The following is a 16,083-nucleotide window of genomic DNA, read 5'->3' as shown; positions in this document are numbered from 1 at the left end:
TCAGTGAAACAAGCTGGAACTGTTTCTAGGGAGATGTGGGAAGCCACGTGGCTTTGAGTTATCTTTATACTCTCAATGAAGTGATCAGAAGTGCTTGTGAAGCAAAATGTGGGCAAGTCCGCAAACTGCCATTTCAGCCAAAGCTTGTGGCAGAGGCTTTCCATTGCTTGGCTACAGGCTGCTGTGGAGCTCTGGGGATCAGGCCAGCAGAGCAGTACTGAATGCAGCTAACACACCCATCATGCTGTACTCAGTGGCTGTCATATTGGGGTAGATGATAAATATGTGGTGTTTTAAACAGAAATAATAAAACTAAACCTTGTGTCAGCCAGTCCTGTGCTCCTAGGAAGCACAGCCAAGCGAGGTATGTGCCAGTTCTTCAGGGATCACACAAAATACCCCGTCTTACGGTTCACTGTGTATTTATTCTGCCTGTGGCTGCATTCCTGGTCACTAGAGAGCTGCATTGGCAAAGGCTTGCTATTTCCCGTCCTTTGGAACAGAGCAAGATTCTGAATGACTCTGTGGCACCTGGCATTCAAAGTAATCAGCTGAAAGATTTAAATCTAATATTTTAATTGTTCCTGCTGTTAAGCAGATGAATTCACAACTTGCCTTCCGTGTTAACAACTGTGCATTTTGCCTCTTTGACCATTAAGAACTGCATTTTTTGTCTGATTTGGTTCTTGTTTGCAGCTTATATTAGTTGGTCTGATGGTCTCTGGCAATAGCATCTCAGCTCTACACATGGACAATGCATAAGTACAGGAAAACTTTATTTTCCTCCCTGTCAGCAATAGCTCTCTCCTTGTGCTCCATTCCAATACTCTTGCTTATCATTAGCTGATGCTACCAGAATGTGGTTTAGCTTCTGTTCTCTAAGATGTTCTGTATGAACCAACTATGAAGGCTTTTACATTCATCCTCATGAGCTAACTTCTGCATCCTCTTTATAATTTTTTCTTGTTTTTCTTTGCACACATTTCTTGAAAAGTCGTGTGTAGCTGTCAGAGGTGTGAACCAGCTTTAAGACTAGATATGAGATTGCTTTGACCGTGTTAACCATGATCAGAGGACTGGAGCCTAGAGGCTTAGGATAAGAAATGAATTTTTTTTTAATTATTTTTTTTTAATTTTGAAAAGGCGATCGAGAAAAACTAGCAAAGGAAAAACTGTGGCATCCATCTCCTGCTGTTTCTACATCAGTTAGCATCAGATGATGCATTGGCCAAAGTCCAGTTACATAGACAAACTGTGAAATACAACTGACTGTAGAATAAGGGAGGTAAGGCTAAAAGTAGCTTCTGACCTTAAAAACTCATAGGGAGAGAAACCTCATCTTACCTTCCTTGATTTTAAACTATGTAAGGCTGTGCCTGCTGCTTAAAGCAGGAATTCAGAAGCTGAATATCCTGTTTCTTTCCTATCAGAAAGTTCATCTCTCAGCTCCTTTCCACAGCAGTTAAGTGAAGCCTGCCATCCACATTTTACCATTGCCATGACTGACTCCTCTTTCTTTTCTTTTTCAGTGAGGAAGAGAAGACTTGCAGAGTTGAATGGGCCTATTTTTCCCAAGTGCAGAACTGGAGTGTAGTTCCTGGCTATGGAGGTCATTCCCGGTGATCTGTGCTACACTGTGGAAATCTAAAGGCAATAAGTGCCTTGACAGAGTATTTGTGGTGCCTCGGTTCTGTTTTATGCACTAACAGTTTAAATTAACTAGCGGCTATAGTTTTTATGAAGATTTTATCCACTAGGACTGGTGATGTTTTCTGTAGAGTTGGAAACTATTTGAGCCAATAATAACCTGTCAGTTTTATGCAATCTCAGTTTAGAGCACATCCCAGTGTAAAAGTGACTTTAACCTGGGACTTAATTTTATATAAACTTCCTGCACGGTGTTTCATAAAGTTAGGATGTGGTATGCATGAGTGAAAGATACAATTGTTTCACACAAATTATAGAAGTATTAAAAAAATACTTTATTTTTTTCCAAGTTGATCTCAAGTAACTATAGAGGAGCAACTGTTTAACAAGCACTTCTACCATCTGGAAACATGGCTAATTTCAAGAATTGTGAACTACCATTTTTTACTGACATTTGCTGAATCATTTAATTGGAGATGCTGTTTCAAATGCATCCCTGTGTTTCTTTGAAAAAAACCTGATCTCCACCCCTGGCATAAATGGAACTTAAGGCCACCAATTATAAAACAGAGTCTCAAAAATCAAGTGGTTTAGGACAGGTCAATATCCTTCAATGCACATCTGAAGAAAACAGTTACTTTTAGAGATGTGATACAAATTCTAACCCCACAGAGATGGCCAAACTAATCAGCAAATGAGAGCCTTCTCTTTTAATTCCCACTCCTTTCAGTTTCCTTATGTTAAAAGCATTTGTCCAGATATTCACTGGAAACAAGTCAAATTCTCTCTTTGCTGTTTTGTCTAGATGACCATGTCCATTAATTAAATTCTGTTCTGCTAGGAATTGTTTCTTTTTACTGCTGTCCCTTATGTCCACAAAAAATGCAAGAATAAATGTTGTGCCCTAGAAAGGCTGTGAAGTGAAATACCGCAACTCTGAACTTGCACCGTACATGGTCTGACCACTTTTTGTCAGTCTACACCCGTCATCCAGCCTGGGAGGAAATCCCCACAGGCCTGTGTAGCTCCCAGACATGCAGTGGACTGGACTCAGCACTGTGACATCCAAAACTCTCACTGTTAATGTGAGTGGGATCCCGCTTGCTAGGAAGAGTTTCCTGGAAGAAGTGCTGCTGTACTTAAGCCTTAATCTTGGTCAGATGACACGTCTCAGAAAATGTTCTCTCTTGACAGAAATCTCCCTTTAAACATCTGTTAAGAGTGAAGTTTTTCAGCCTTTTACACATATACTGGCAAAAGTCCCACCTACTTCTTCAGAGCTTGTGCGCAAACACCACGGACAGTTTAGCTCTGACCAGCAAAGCAGAGAAACGCTATTCAGCAATGTGGGAAACATCCATTGCTCTTCAGATCTTAATAAATGTGCCAGTGGTGTGATATAAAATGCTTCACTACAGCTTCTTTTCCCCACTGTGCAAGTTCTGTATCAGAAAAGGAAGAGACTGCAGAAGAAAAACACTTGAAAACATACTAAAATGAAGAAACTGGCAGACAGCCACTTTCTTCCATGTGCGCTGCAAAGACTTCAAAATGGCCAACTAAATCATCAAATCAGAACCACACAGTTTCAGCTAAGCCATCCACTCAAATTTGCATGGTACAGGCTCAGCTTCAGAAGAACATAGATGCATCTTATCCTGGAAAGTCCTGATGGTGCTAAGAAACCCATATATGCAAGGAGATGCATCTGCAGAATAGGGAGCACTACCACAGATACTACTACAGCGTCTTTTCCTACATGAAAAATAAAACCCAGCTCTTAAAAAAGGAAAGAAAAGAAAAAAAAAGACAAGAACTTTGTCCTATGTTTCACTATAGCAGCATCCATGCAGCCCAGAAGTATATAAAGCTGGCAGGATCATTCCAGGTTCCTCAGCTGATCCTCACAGAGCCGCTTTGCTGCAAGATGCATCCGACAGCCGAGTGCTGTGCAGCAGAGACAGACAGTGCTGAGGCATCAGGCCTTGTGGTGAAAGGCATTAAGCTGTGCAGCAAGGGAGGTACAAAATGGTAGTATTTAGGAGCAAATGCATCACTATTATAGAAGTATTTGTCCCAGCAGCTCTCCAGGAAAAGGGGGGAAAAAAGCCATTTTGTGACTACGGCATCTGGCAGTCAACAGCCAGTCTTGATGAAAAGTCTTCCCTCTCCTGGAGCTAATGTGCTTTCTCTCAGGCACTACCACTGAGATGCCCGGATCCTACCACAAAGCATTTCACATGGCAAGTCCTTACTTATATTAATCCAACAAAACTAATCCAGAAAACAGGATACAGAGCAGCTTATGGGCTAACTTGCAAGAAGGAGGCTACAGATGTCTCTTACCCCTCTCTTCGTTCTCTGTAGCAGAGGGAACATGACTTTATGGGACTCCATCTACACATCTCAAACCCTTCTCCTTCCTTGCCTTAGGACAGCAAGGACCAGAAGAGGCCTCATGGCTCACCTCTGCCTTTGAGGTAGAATCTCCAGCTGCCAGGAGCTCTCAGTAGAATTGTACCTTGTAGCCAGGTCTACCATGTGGCAGACTGGCTTGGCTTCAGCATTTACCTTGGCAGAATCAAGCACATCCAACACAACAGGTGAAGTGTATTTGTGCAGTACTTAAAAAAATTCTAATGGAAGCATTAAAGCTTATTTATCATCGTGGATGTTTCAAAAGTTTACATATAAAATCTAGTTGTTGCCATTCTGTACTGGTGATATTGAAACAGCCTTATGAACTGACTACAGTGTCTCAGACCTGCTGACAGACTGAATTACAAAACTGTGTTTCTTTTTAGCCTAACACCAGAAGAGCATACCATGCAACCTGGAACGCTCCCCATCAGTGCTCTAGACCAGACCTGCAAGTACAGCTTGCATGCTTCTCCACAAATACTCCAGCCCTCAAAACCACAGAGGTTAACAGGCCAGCAAAGACTGGGAGGCAAGATGTCAGGGAAACATTGGTACTGCTTAGACTTCTGCTGAAGGTGTCTACTGCTGGGAATTTTCACAGATTTACTATTAAATGCTATCCTCGAAAGATTCTCAAAGGAAATATTCGTAAGATTCAAAGTTTGGCCTCCTTAATGGAATTGTCAAAAAGACAGTTGCTGAACCATTATTTCACCATGGCAATACTGGAAACAAGAAGAAATGCTTGCCATGGAACCAATGTCCATGTATCTAAGTTGCTAGTCAAGCCAACTTGAGGCCTTACTGAATTAATAGCACCATGGGAGAAAGTTACAATCTGTATGAAAACAACATAGCCCTAACTGCTATTAAGCAACTGCAGAACTGTGAACTGTTTTCTTGCTTTTAAAAGCAGTTGCCAGTTCAAAACCCCCAAATGACTAACTGCTGTTTAGTTCCCAGAATGACAGTGCCTTTCAAAGACATTTTTCAGTCAAGACACATCTACACTATTAATAAATCCTTTCTGTACATTGTACAGCGTCAGGCACACAAAGCAGCATGTGGGAAAGTATTTTGAGCTCATTTGCTGTAGGTTCCTTCAAATTCAAAGACAATTTCTCCACTAACAGGTGCTGGAAATTGCATAAATATCTTGCAGCTTTTAAAAAACTCAACCCATGTTTAAAAAGCACAAATGCTCCCCAGATCTTGAATTATTTAACCTGGATAAGGGATCTTGCAACCTCCTTATAGCTGTTGCTGACATTCATGCCCACATGCATCACTTTCAGTGCCATAATGCCAGTATTTTGACAGTCTCTGTGCTTCCCTTTTTGTGTGCTTGTTTCAAAGTGCTTCAAGCTGTCAGGTTTTTTTCAGTGCAAGCAGAGCCGAGCCCTGGATATTTCATATACTGACAAGTTGAAGGAAACAACAGTTCCCAGGGAGACTGAGCATTGGAATGAGGATGGTTTTTGCTGTTCATCCTACAGATCACACAAGTATTGCTGGGCAGACTATCTCTGGGCCTTTGCTCCAGTTACAAGAGGAGGACTGGCTGAAGGAGTTATGCTGCCTTCAGCCAGTTTTACACAAGAGTTAAGTCAGCGACTTCAGGTAACTACCCCTTGCTTCTCACTGGTCTAAAGTAAGAGATGCAGGAGGTGGCATGCACATGGAAAATATCTTCAGCTGTAATCTAGTCATATACCCACATCAAATCTTCAGTTTGCACACCCTAATACCAGCTGTTGGAGCAAATGCATGATCACTGGAGAGGTCAGACAGATTGATATCCATGCAGGAAGAAAAGAACAGAATTGTTCCTATGTCCCTTAAGTTTCTTTTGAATTGTGAGCAGCTCTGTCACACTGCAGATACTCTGCTCCAAAATCCCCATGGTAAAGGCCACACTACAAGGCTGTCCCCAGGGAGAGGAATCCTGCAGTGCTGGTGGCGCGTTGGGCACTCTGGTAATATACAGGCAAGTAATGGATGGTTTTCAGGGCATACTCTAGGTTTAAAGGCAGCATATGAACAAGACTTTCCAAGCCAACACATTTTCATGATTCCCAAACCTAACTGATTAACAGATAGGGATCTGGTTATAGAAGCCCTTCACATCAGCACGCATCAGATCAGCCAATGAAACAGCTTAATCTTTTCCTGTGTCCAGCATCCTTTGTGAGACATGTTCAATAGGTACCCTTGGACGTCTCCTTGTGCATTCACATTCCTCCTTAAGTGTCTGTCCTGAAGCCCTTGAAGTCACCTTGAGCTCCTTCTCTTGACAAACAGGACAGCAAGCTGTAAGACCTTTGTTGCAACAACTTGGACATGTCAGGACAAGCTGCCGGCAGTGCTGGCTCGAACAAAGTTTATACTGGTCCCACAGCGCCCCACAGTATCTGCATGCTGGAGGGAGGAGGAAAAGAAAAAGTTAACACCCACACTGCTCCAGCTGTTCTCCTCGAAGAGAGCTTGCTATGGCACCAGGGGGCTGCCAGGTCTCTTTTAAGTGGCTATCTATTGTCTTCCAGGTTTTTAAGTCCTGCTTAGCTTGATCTTCTAGAATCTAGTTAATTTTCAAACTTCTGTTTTTGATGTGAAAAAATTAGGACTGTTTTCTCTCAGGAAAAGAGGAAAGTACTCACTAGTCCTTCCTCTAGTTCTGAATAGACAGATTTAAAGATTCTTAATGTTCTTAATGCCAAGAGAAGAAGAAAGATATGCAGGTGGTAACTAAGCCAGTACACAGAAATGTTGCCTCTGGGGAAGGGGTGCCATGGAACTTCCTTCCATCTACAAGCAATGGCTTGTTCAGGGTGTCATTTGCAGTCCTGGTGGAGTCCTTCCACAACATCAGAATTTTTAACTCTCTACCTGAAAGCTACAGCCCAATTTAGCTGCACCACCACACTTCCCTTTGAAACTTCTGGAGGGATGGCTGTGATGTGTCCAGAGTGTGTTCTGTTTCTACACCAAGTCAGGCTCCCTCAAGATGTATACCCTAATTGCAGCAGAGGAATGAGAAGTTATGCTTGAAAAATTACTAACTCAGAGAAAAAAACAGCACTGCTTCCTAAAAAAAAAAAAAAAAAAAAAAAAAAAAAAATATAGATATCAAGATAGCAGATCATTTCATCTGCAGTAACTGAAGAGCAATCCCAGCCAGAAGACCAAGCTATGTTCTTAACAACTTCTACTAGAGGTCACTGAAATTCTACCAGCTACAGAAAACTTTAAAGCATGAAAACAACAAAGTGCTGTAGTGCACAGTGCCACTACTCTTGCAGTGCCTGGTAGCCTGTGTTGATATTCTGTGAAATTACTGGAGCAGAGAACTGCTGGCAGCACGAGAACTACTTAAAACTTGGGTCATTTGGCCAACCACAGTCTGATCAGCACTGTGGGCAACAAGCAGGTAACAGCAGTGGTGCTTGACATATATCTCTCCATAGGTGCAGATGGCTCATAACAGCAGCTGTTCTGCAGGGAATACTTCCTTTCACTGCTCCAGTTTTAGTGAACTCTTTTTAGTGACCCGCTTTTCTCTCATTTCTGTTTTATGTGTTAAAGCCATAGAGTTTATAGTCATCATGAAAAGTGATAGCACTAAAAGATCAAACCAAGTATGAGGAAGAACTACGTAGACCAGTTTGGCTGTCCCTGTCCTGCACACCTCTGGAAATGATTGCAATAGCTTCCCATCCTTCTGCACTTACGTTATCTAGTCCTACCTGAGATGATATCTTCATTGGAACAAATGGCGTAACGATCATCAAATACAAACAGCTTCCCCCTGTAGAATCCATCTGGAAACTCTTCCAGGTACTTGTGAATTCCACCTTTTAGCTGGTAAACCTCTCTGCACACTGCCTGTTTAAAGCATATTAGCAGAAAAGCTGAAGGAGACCGCAGCAGTGGTGGTGTGCCAGAGTTCCCAAAGCAAATGTCGTAAATGCCAGGGGTCAGTGAAAAGCAGCAGCTTCCCAATGACCATCAGATGGCACCACATGCACCCACAACTCTAGGCAATGCCATCAGGAACTACTGGGCAGCTCCACAACGTTGGCTTGCTGACATGAACCCAGCTGGGCATTTAATTGTACAGTCAAAAGAAGCTGGTAACCTCCTCACCTGAGGGAGGTTTGCTGCATCACAGATCAAATGCTTTTAAACCTCCATGAACTGCCGCTTATTCTGTTTTTATGTAGTTAACTGCTATCAGAAGCAGAATTTCTCAGGGTTCACATTGATGCAGCAGAGAAAAAACAAACAAGGTTTAAGTCTGGAGAACATTTATGTGTTCTGTTCCCTTGATCCTTGAGGGAAGGATCCAGGAGAAGAGTGGGATGGAAAGCACAATTAGAACAATGCAATGTGCTGGATTTAATTCCACAACACTGGGAAAGCACTGACTGGCTGATTTTCATCACTCTGAAATGCTCAAGCTGTGCAGTAATGACCACAGAGCATAACCTAGACAGAGTCTGTGGAAACACTGCAGAATGGTCTCAAGCTCTCCTAAAACACTCCTAACAGTGGACATAAAAATACCTCTTATCAACAAATGGGTTATATAATTATTTTCACAGAGCAATCACTGCTGTGACACTAGACCATGCAGATTATACTGAGCTGCATTAAACTATCCACATCCTTGAGAGACAGCACGAGGCAAGCACGAGTTACAGGCATTTATTTCCTCACCTGTGCTTTAGGCAGTTCGTGCACAGTAAGAATTTACCAGCAAAACAACAGACAGGTGCCTTTAGAGCAGTCTTAACTCCCCGACACTTGTGCCTCAGAACAACATCTTACCTTGCTCCTTAGGTAAGCAGAGCCTCTTTCACAACGAATCCCTCCTGTGCAGTACATCAGGACACGCTTGTCTTTGAAAAGCTCCAGGTTTTCATCTATGTAGCTGGGAAAATAGCTGAACTTCCTGATATCTGGAGCCAGACAGCCCTGGAACTGCCCCTGCAATAACAACAGATGGCCATGCAACTGGTTACAAGCAGTATTACTGGTAAGGTCTGTACTTCAAACTAGAGGAAGTAACAAACGTTTGGCCCAGAACACTCATCTCACTGCAGCCATTTTAGGAAGCTACTCAGATGAATTTATGCATTAAAACACATTAAAAACTGTAGGAGGATTCTGGACACAGCATGTCTCCTCATCCAAACAGAAAAGATTGAGCTAAGCACAACAGCACTGTCAGAGAGAGGACAAACCACAATGCAGAGGGGTGTGGTTGTGACAGCAGGATGCCCTTGTTCTTTTTTACACATGGGACAAGGCAAAAAATGCTGAAAAACATCCTTACAAATTATGCTACTTTTACTTGAAACGTTCACTGCTAATGCTGTATGGATCACTTTGTGTTCTTCCTGCCAAGCTGTACAAGCACTTAGCCAGGCAAGCTTCAGGCTGAGTTGTGAGCAAGTCCTCTACTGCTTGTGTCTAATATCCACTACTAAACTTGGTACACATTACAGTCAATCTGGAATATGGCATCTCTTCTAAGGTTACACCCTCACAACGGTACATGCTTCAGGCCAGCACTTGCAACACATTGCAAGAAGCAGGCAAACAACACTTACTATTTTACTTTCATAGAAGTTCCTACAATCCAGCAAGATGGTATCGCTTTGTCCTTGACTGGCCTGAGACAAATATTGTTCTACTTCTCTATGAAATTCCTGAGGGGATAAATGGATTCCTTTAACACAAAAAAATAAGGGAGAGAAAGGGAGAAGAAAAGTGAGAAGCAGAACTACAAAACAATGTTACATAAGATCTCACTGATCCAGACAGTCCTCAGATTTCCAAACAAAAGATTTTTTTGATTGTTCACAGCCTTTTCATCCCAACTCAATCAGCCAAGTTTATCCATCTTTGGCTTCCTATTGGCAAATGAAAGAAAACACAACACTGTCCCACGTGACAAAGAAGCAGCAGAAGCCTGTCTCTGTGGTCTTTTATTGCATCCTCCTGGCACCTCTTACTGTTGTAAAAGAAAGAGTGAAAAATGTTTCACTTCCCTTTGCTTATCTGTCGTTATATTTGGAGGTGCAGAAGCACACAGAAATGCAATTTTTAAGTGAAACTCTTCTTGATAAAAATAGAAAATTTCCATAAGGACGTATTAACTTCAGTACAACTTCAATTTACAGAAAGTTTCTCAGCTTTCAGGTTGCTCAGGACTTAAGACTCCCAATGTAATGAAAACAAAAAAAAAAAAAATCTCCCAGCAAAATCCTTTACCTTATCTTAAAACCCCCTACAAGCAACCTGGTTGAGTAACAGGAACCATCTCCATAAAATGCTGTAAAATAGGAGGGAAAAGGGAAAAAAAAGGAAAGATATATCCAAACATACATCCCACAAACTACAAAATAATGGGGATAAAAAATAATCCTTTCCCAAAACCACAAAAAGATGCTGTAGAAGTTTGGCACCAATAAAACCTCTCAGTGGAAAAAAAAGCCCAAACTGCTCAGTTAATTGCCACTTGCTGTGCTCCTGCTCACCACCTATATAAGCATCCTCACAGCAATTGCACAGCCAAGAATATCTTATCAGGCATAATCAATGCTAAGCAGCTACAGGTAGCACAAAACAAATGCTGTCTGTTTTAGGGGAGTGGCATTGACCTCATGGAGAACTTGGCTTTGCTTTAGTGCAAAAGACACTAAAAGAGCTTGGCTTCAAAACGAGCAGAGCCAAGTCAGCAGTCCACAACACAGGAACATGCATATACTCAACTGGAAGCTTTACTGCGATTCTAGCATTTTCTAAAAAAGAAAAAGCTCTCAGCATCCACAACACCAGAGCCCACTGGATCCCCAAGGCAACTCCACGGAAAAATCTCTTTTTATACAGCTTGGTTCTTACTGCAAGATAACCCCAACAAGAGCATTGGAGCTCTTTATATGATTTATTTTCTGAGCAGTCTCAAACTCCTACAGAATACTTACAACAAATATGAATATATTCATGCATAGAAATGTCTTTCCTAACCATCATACGTAGTTTCCTCTTACATCTGCCTGTAGCAGATGTCCAGTGACTTACTCCTTAACTAAAGCCAAGGTATGTCCCTGTCCCACAACAAGGTAACGGTTTGATGTCATCTGAACTGTTTCCCACAAAATGGGAATTTAATATTTAATATTAAGTTTTCTGAGGCAGCTAAACACTTAGCAAACTAAAATCTGGGCCAGCAAATTCTCTGTACTAGTAGCTTTCGACTACCAGTAAGAAATCAGTATCTGTTTCTCCTGTGTCCTGGCCATTGTGCAGAGGGAAATGTATAACGCTTATTCCTTTATTCTTCACTTACGCTTCACTTGGGTGAGAGGCTTTAGTTTTCATCAAATAAACTTACCAGTTTCTTTATAAGACACTATCTTTGGATCAATGCCCATAGGTACAATTTCTTTAAATACTCCAACTCGAAGGTCTGGGAAACAGTGAGCTCCTCCTGCACTGCTCTACGTAATCAAACACAAAAACAATTCACCAACATTTGCCAGGTGTCAAGATTAAAATTAGCTACTCACTTCAATTTCTACAACTCATTAGAACATGAAAATGTCTTGGTGGCTGAGAGAAAGAAATGTCTCTCCTGCTGAAATCCATATTTAAATCCTGAGGTTGAGGCAAATACAGAAAATACTGTAATGTACTCATGCATGAAGGTTGATGCCCAGAGAGTTTGAAGATCAGAGTAAAATTCCATCCCTGTTCTGTTTTAGCATCTACATATGACTGTACCTAATGCAATTCCTCCTGAAATTCAGCCAAGCACAACAGACAGTTAAAAAGCTAAGACTGAATCATCACTGCAGCTCTATGTGGAATTTGAGTTTCACAGTTTCACTGACTCCTTCGGTCTAGTTGCTTATGAAAAAAAATAGCTCTCCCTGCAAGTAAAACTGTGTGAAGAATAGCTTCTGCTTTAGCAACAGCTTTCCTCCCTCACAGAGAAACCAGCACCTCCAGTGCTGGGGCAGCCAAAGCCTACCAGGATGCCACAGAGTGGACCAGCCACAGTTGCCTTCACCATCCCAGGACAGCCATCAGCACATATGCTCAGGCCCAAGCATAAGTTAGCACCTCTGCCTCCAGCCAGGTACTAAGTGGAGTTGGAAGAAACCTCTTGACTGCGCCTGTGTGTTTTCTCTAGAGGATATCCAATTCAGGGAATTGACAATGCACCTATGCAGACACCAAAGCCTCCGCGAACCTAAACCGGCAGGCGTCCAGTCAAGGATCTCAAATCAGGGTGAAGAGGACAGTGTGGAAATACTTTCCTTGCCTAACAGTATGTTGTGATGCCTACTCAAGCTGGAGAAAATGCTTATTGAAGAATGACGGGGCTGAAACACTCTCCCTTATTCACCTATATGGGGGGCTTTGCAGCTGCACCCATAGCTGTCAAAGCTTGTAGCAGCTGCTGTCACTGCTCATGATAACTGCTAACACTGGCAAAAGCCAGCAAAGATATCTAAACAAAGTATGGTTGAGAACCCTTGGCTTAGGTAAGTGCTGGCAGAGCAGAGGTGCTACAGCAGAGGTAATGCTGTCAGGAAGAATGTGCTTATTTCTTAAAAATTAAATGACCTGCATTAACAATGTCTAGGTAGAAATTATTTTTTCATACCTTGAAATCCTCTTGACACAAAATGTTTTTGAACAGAGGCTGGGAAAGCATAACTTCAATGTACAGACTGGTAGCTACTTTACTTCCGCCAACTGTCCCATTAATCCCTTCTGAAGCAACTCGTACCTAGGAGGCAAGAGGAGAAGCTGGGGCTGAGCCTTAGAAACAGCAAAGCAGATCACAGTGAAATTAGCAAAATATGACTGGATGAAAAAGGCAGGCACAAGAGCATGTTCAGAAAAGAGACTACTGAATAAGGAAGGAAAATATGGTTATACTGAAGTTGAACATAAAGAAGACAGTAAATAGGAAAAAAACCCCCAGTAATCACTTCTGAGCCATTTCAAAAGAATCATAACAAGATGGTCAGAAGAGTCTGGGCAATAAACAGAAATGCTGTCTAAACAGAGAAATTGCTGTCTGCAAATCCTGCAGTCAGCATTAAAATTCCCACTGGAAGCCTGCCTCAGTAAGAACAATAGGCTTGTGCCCCATGACTCACACAGCTAAAAGGAAAATGTGAATATGCATAATATCATATCTAATATTAAACTTCAGGGTGAGTCATTTTATCTTCAGCACTGACAAATGAACAAAAGTGCTGAAATAGGGGGAGGGAGGGAAGACTAAATATAAGAGGTAAGGAAAAAACCAAGTGTTTAAGAAGCTCAATGCTGTACCTGCCTCAGAGATGAGATAAAAAAAAAAAAAGAAAGGAAAAGAAATTTGAGAAAAATACCAACCACCAGGGGCAAGAGAGCTGAGCAGAAAAAGAAGTGAATGCATTAGGACATTTCACCCCCACATCTCCTGTGCTGATGTACGACAGGGAAGGTGCCTACCATGGGCAGATAGAAAGAACCTACTTAGGAAGACAAGTCAAAGACAAGACAAAAGGAGTCTCCTCCTCTGAGTTGTCCTCCTTCTCCCCACAGCAACATCAGCTTCATGAGGCTAAAACTCATCTTTGCCCACAGCCTCAAGAGGCCAGCTAGTTAAGCAACTCACATCCTTTTTGGCCTGCCAGGAATGAGGAGAACAAAGACTGTGCAGGAATGAGCACTGCTCTCCCATGGTGTGGTCTAAGATGTCAGTTGCTCTCACCTAATTCCTGACAGTATGGATTACAGGTTGGTGTAGTTACTGGGCTGGAAGATCACTGTGCCCCGAGGAGTTAGGATACATGTGACCATGAAGCAGAGCAAGCCCAGTTGCACACTACACAGTGCTGCATGTCCAGCTTGGCCTTCAGGCTGTGTTGTGCTGCAGTACCCTTTAGCCACAGGATAAAACCCAGCCTAGTAATGCTAACTGAGACACCTGCATCCAGCTCTCTGTTGACATCAGTGATTATGCCACCTCTGTCTCCTTGCCTTTATCTGTAAGTGCATCAGGGAGGTCTCACGTGAATATACTTTCTGTTTGATAGCAGGAATGATAAAAGAACTTGTTTTTCTGCTTCCATGTGTAATGGTTCAAACGACAGAAATGGGGTAACCTTTGCAAGAATAGGGCCTGCACCATGTACTGTGTGTGGATCAGAGGCTGGCTGGATGTTGCACAGCCAAGGGCTCCCTGCACCAACACAAATATAAGATTATCCGTATTTTTTTTCCTTTATAGCCTCAGCTCTTGGGCAGAATTCTAAAAGATACCTTACAGAGTCTGACTACCTCTCTTAATGGGGTTGCAACAGATTAGCATCTTCTGGTGCAAAACACCCAATTCTCCACATGCCCCATTGTCCTGCAGTAAGCAAAGATTTTTTGCTAAAGAATACACTCATTGCTTAAAACCTTACCTTGCCAGTGAGATGCAGATGCTGGCACAGAGCCTTTTGCCAAGCACAGAGTTTCTCTGGATCCTTCACCTCACAATAACAGTAATACAGAAGTACTTCTCCCACCTTGCTGCCCATAGCATGGTAAAGACGGGCAAATAGAAAAAGGATGTTAGGGTTTGAAAGAACAAAAACATACTATTAGTAGTAAACATTCAAAAAGCAGACAATCTTGTTCTGGCAGTTATATGGAGAAAAAAAACTAATCAAACTTTGGAGGATTAGCACTACTGGGTTTGATTTATTTCACAGAGAAGGAACTAAAAAAGCGCTCATACTTCTAGTTCTCAGGACTGGGTACAAAATGAACTTATCTGTGATGCATGGGGCATTTCTGCCAGTAGCCTACATGTGCTCTCTTAACACAGAACACAAGAATTGCTCATTTTTGTGTGCACAGGTGTCCCATTAAATGCTCAATTTGCCAAACTGGCACTTGAAAATTCAAGTGCTTGAGCTATCTAAATTTAAAAGGACAAAACCTTTAGTGAGACTGTGTGTGCCTGCATCCTGTGCAGCACAAGCCGTACTCTCTCACAGGCAGGAACATTTTTGTGAATCTACTTTATAACTAACAAGCCCTTAATGTACCTGAATGAGCAGAGAAAAGGAACATGTGCAGAGCATATCCTGCTGTTCTGCTCTTTTCTGTTATGGTCCTTCCTTCCTTACAGATCCAAGCTGTCCAGCAGCACCTGTATAGGTCAGCTTTAACAGTATGGGATGATAAAGCTCTGTGAGTGTCCTAAATAGACTGAACTACCATCAAAAAACCTGCAGTGCACCTACTGTAAGATGTACTTTTTTATTCTTACTGTAAAAAACCTGTAAGATCACACTTTGAAGTAAATCTTTATATAAAAGATATCCAAAGACTTCGAAGAGCTAAAGGAATATCGGGGAAGACCACTTTTGTACTTTAAAAGTGTTGCTTGACTGAATTTCACAAAAGGTACTACTGGCAGATGATCGCATAAAGATGGGCACGTAAAGCCCATTCCTGGGCCTGCAAACCGACGAGGGGCTTTTTTACCTTGTCGGATCATCGTGGTTAATGCGGCTCGTGTCCGGGAGCGCCCAGGAGATCTCTGGGCCGCCCGCAGCAGCCGGGACGTCCGCGGGGCTCCCTCCGGCCTCAGCCGGCTCCGCATCCAGCCCCTCCTGCCGCCCGACGTCCCCGGAGTGGTGCAGAGCGACGTGCCTGTGAATGCCGGGCAGCTCCTCGAACGCCTGCCGGCAGCACCGCCACCGCACGCCCTCTCCGCCGCCGGGACACCGGGACGCGGCCGGCACCTCCTTCGCTTTGACGAACAGGGAAAAGGCCTGGAAGGCACCGCAAGGACCCGCGTTACCGAGGTCACCGCGCCACCCCTGCCCCAGGCCCTGCGCGGCCCCGCACCGACCCACCTTCCTGCGGGCGAGGGCGCGCTGCTTCCTGCCGGCCGCGCCGGCCTCGGCCGGCACCATCTCCGCCTCTCCGCCGGGAAGCGCCCGCTCT

The 16,083-nt window shown here is 43.0% G+C and overlaps 2 protein-coding genes across 2 annotated transcripts in view; one reads left to right on the top strand and one right to left on the bottom strand.

Annotated features, from left to right (window-relative positions):
* The window catches only part of TMOD1 (tropomodulin 1), a 25,581-nt gene extending 23,090 nt beyond the window's left edge, over window positions 1–2,491 (top strand). The window contains exon 10 of the mRNA XM_027748100.2: window positions 1,530–2,491. Coding sequence (XP_027603901.1) covers window positions 1,530–1,594 — 65 coding nt within the window. The 3' untranslated portion in view covers window positions 1,595–2,491. The remainder of the gene's footprint in view (window positions 1–1,529) is intronic.
* On the bottom strand, window positions 1,959–16,083 carry TSTD2 (thiosulfate sulfurtransferase like domain containing 2). Its single transcript, XM_027748097.2, has 9 exons — window positions 15,993–16,083; window positions 15,619–15,908; window positions 14,547–14,655; window positions 12,746–12,871; window positions 11,468–11,573; window positions 9,681–9,799; window positions 8,896–9,054; window positions 7,812–7,950; window positions 1,959–6,486 (listed from the first exon to the last, which is right to left on the bottom strand). The coding sequence occupies exons 1-9, from the start codon at window positions 16,050–16,052 to the stop codon at window positions 6,227–6,229; spliced, it is 1,368 nt and encodes a 455-aa protein (XP_027603898.2). The 5' UTR covers window positions 16,053–16,083; the 3' UTR covers window positions 1,959–6,226.

This window comes from Pipra filicauda, unplaced genomic scaffold (genome assembly GCF_003945595.2).
Source record: "Pipra filicauda isolate LSUMZ 115617 unplaced genomic scaffold, ASM394559v2 scaffold11_size5308982_pilon, whole genome shotgun sequence".
Classification (NCBI taxonomy): domain Eukaryota; kingdom Metazoa; phylum Chordata; class Aves; order Passeriformes; family Pipridae; genus Pipra; species Pipra filicauda.
This window is presented reverse-complemented; position numbering and strand designations above follow the sequence as displayed.

Excerpts from the sequence above, each read along its gene's own strand:
- TSTD2 (XM_027748097.2), bottom strand. The coding sequence starts at position 16,052 with ATGGTGCCGGCCGAGGCCGGCGCGGCCGGCAGGAAGCAGCGCGCCCTC. Across the intron at positions 9,055-9,680 it reads ACTTCTATGAAAGTAAAATA|GGGCAGTTCCAGGGCTGTCT; the intron begins GTAAGTGTTGTT and ends TTGTTATTGCAG. Across the intron at positions 6,487-7,811 it reads CAATGAAGATATCATCTCAG|CATGCAGATACTGTGGGGCG; the intron begins GTAGGACTAGAT and ends TCCTCCCTCCAG.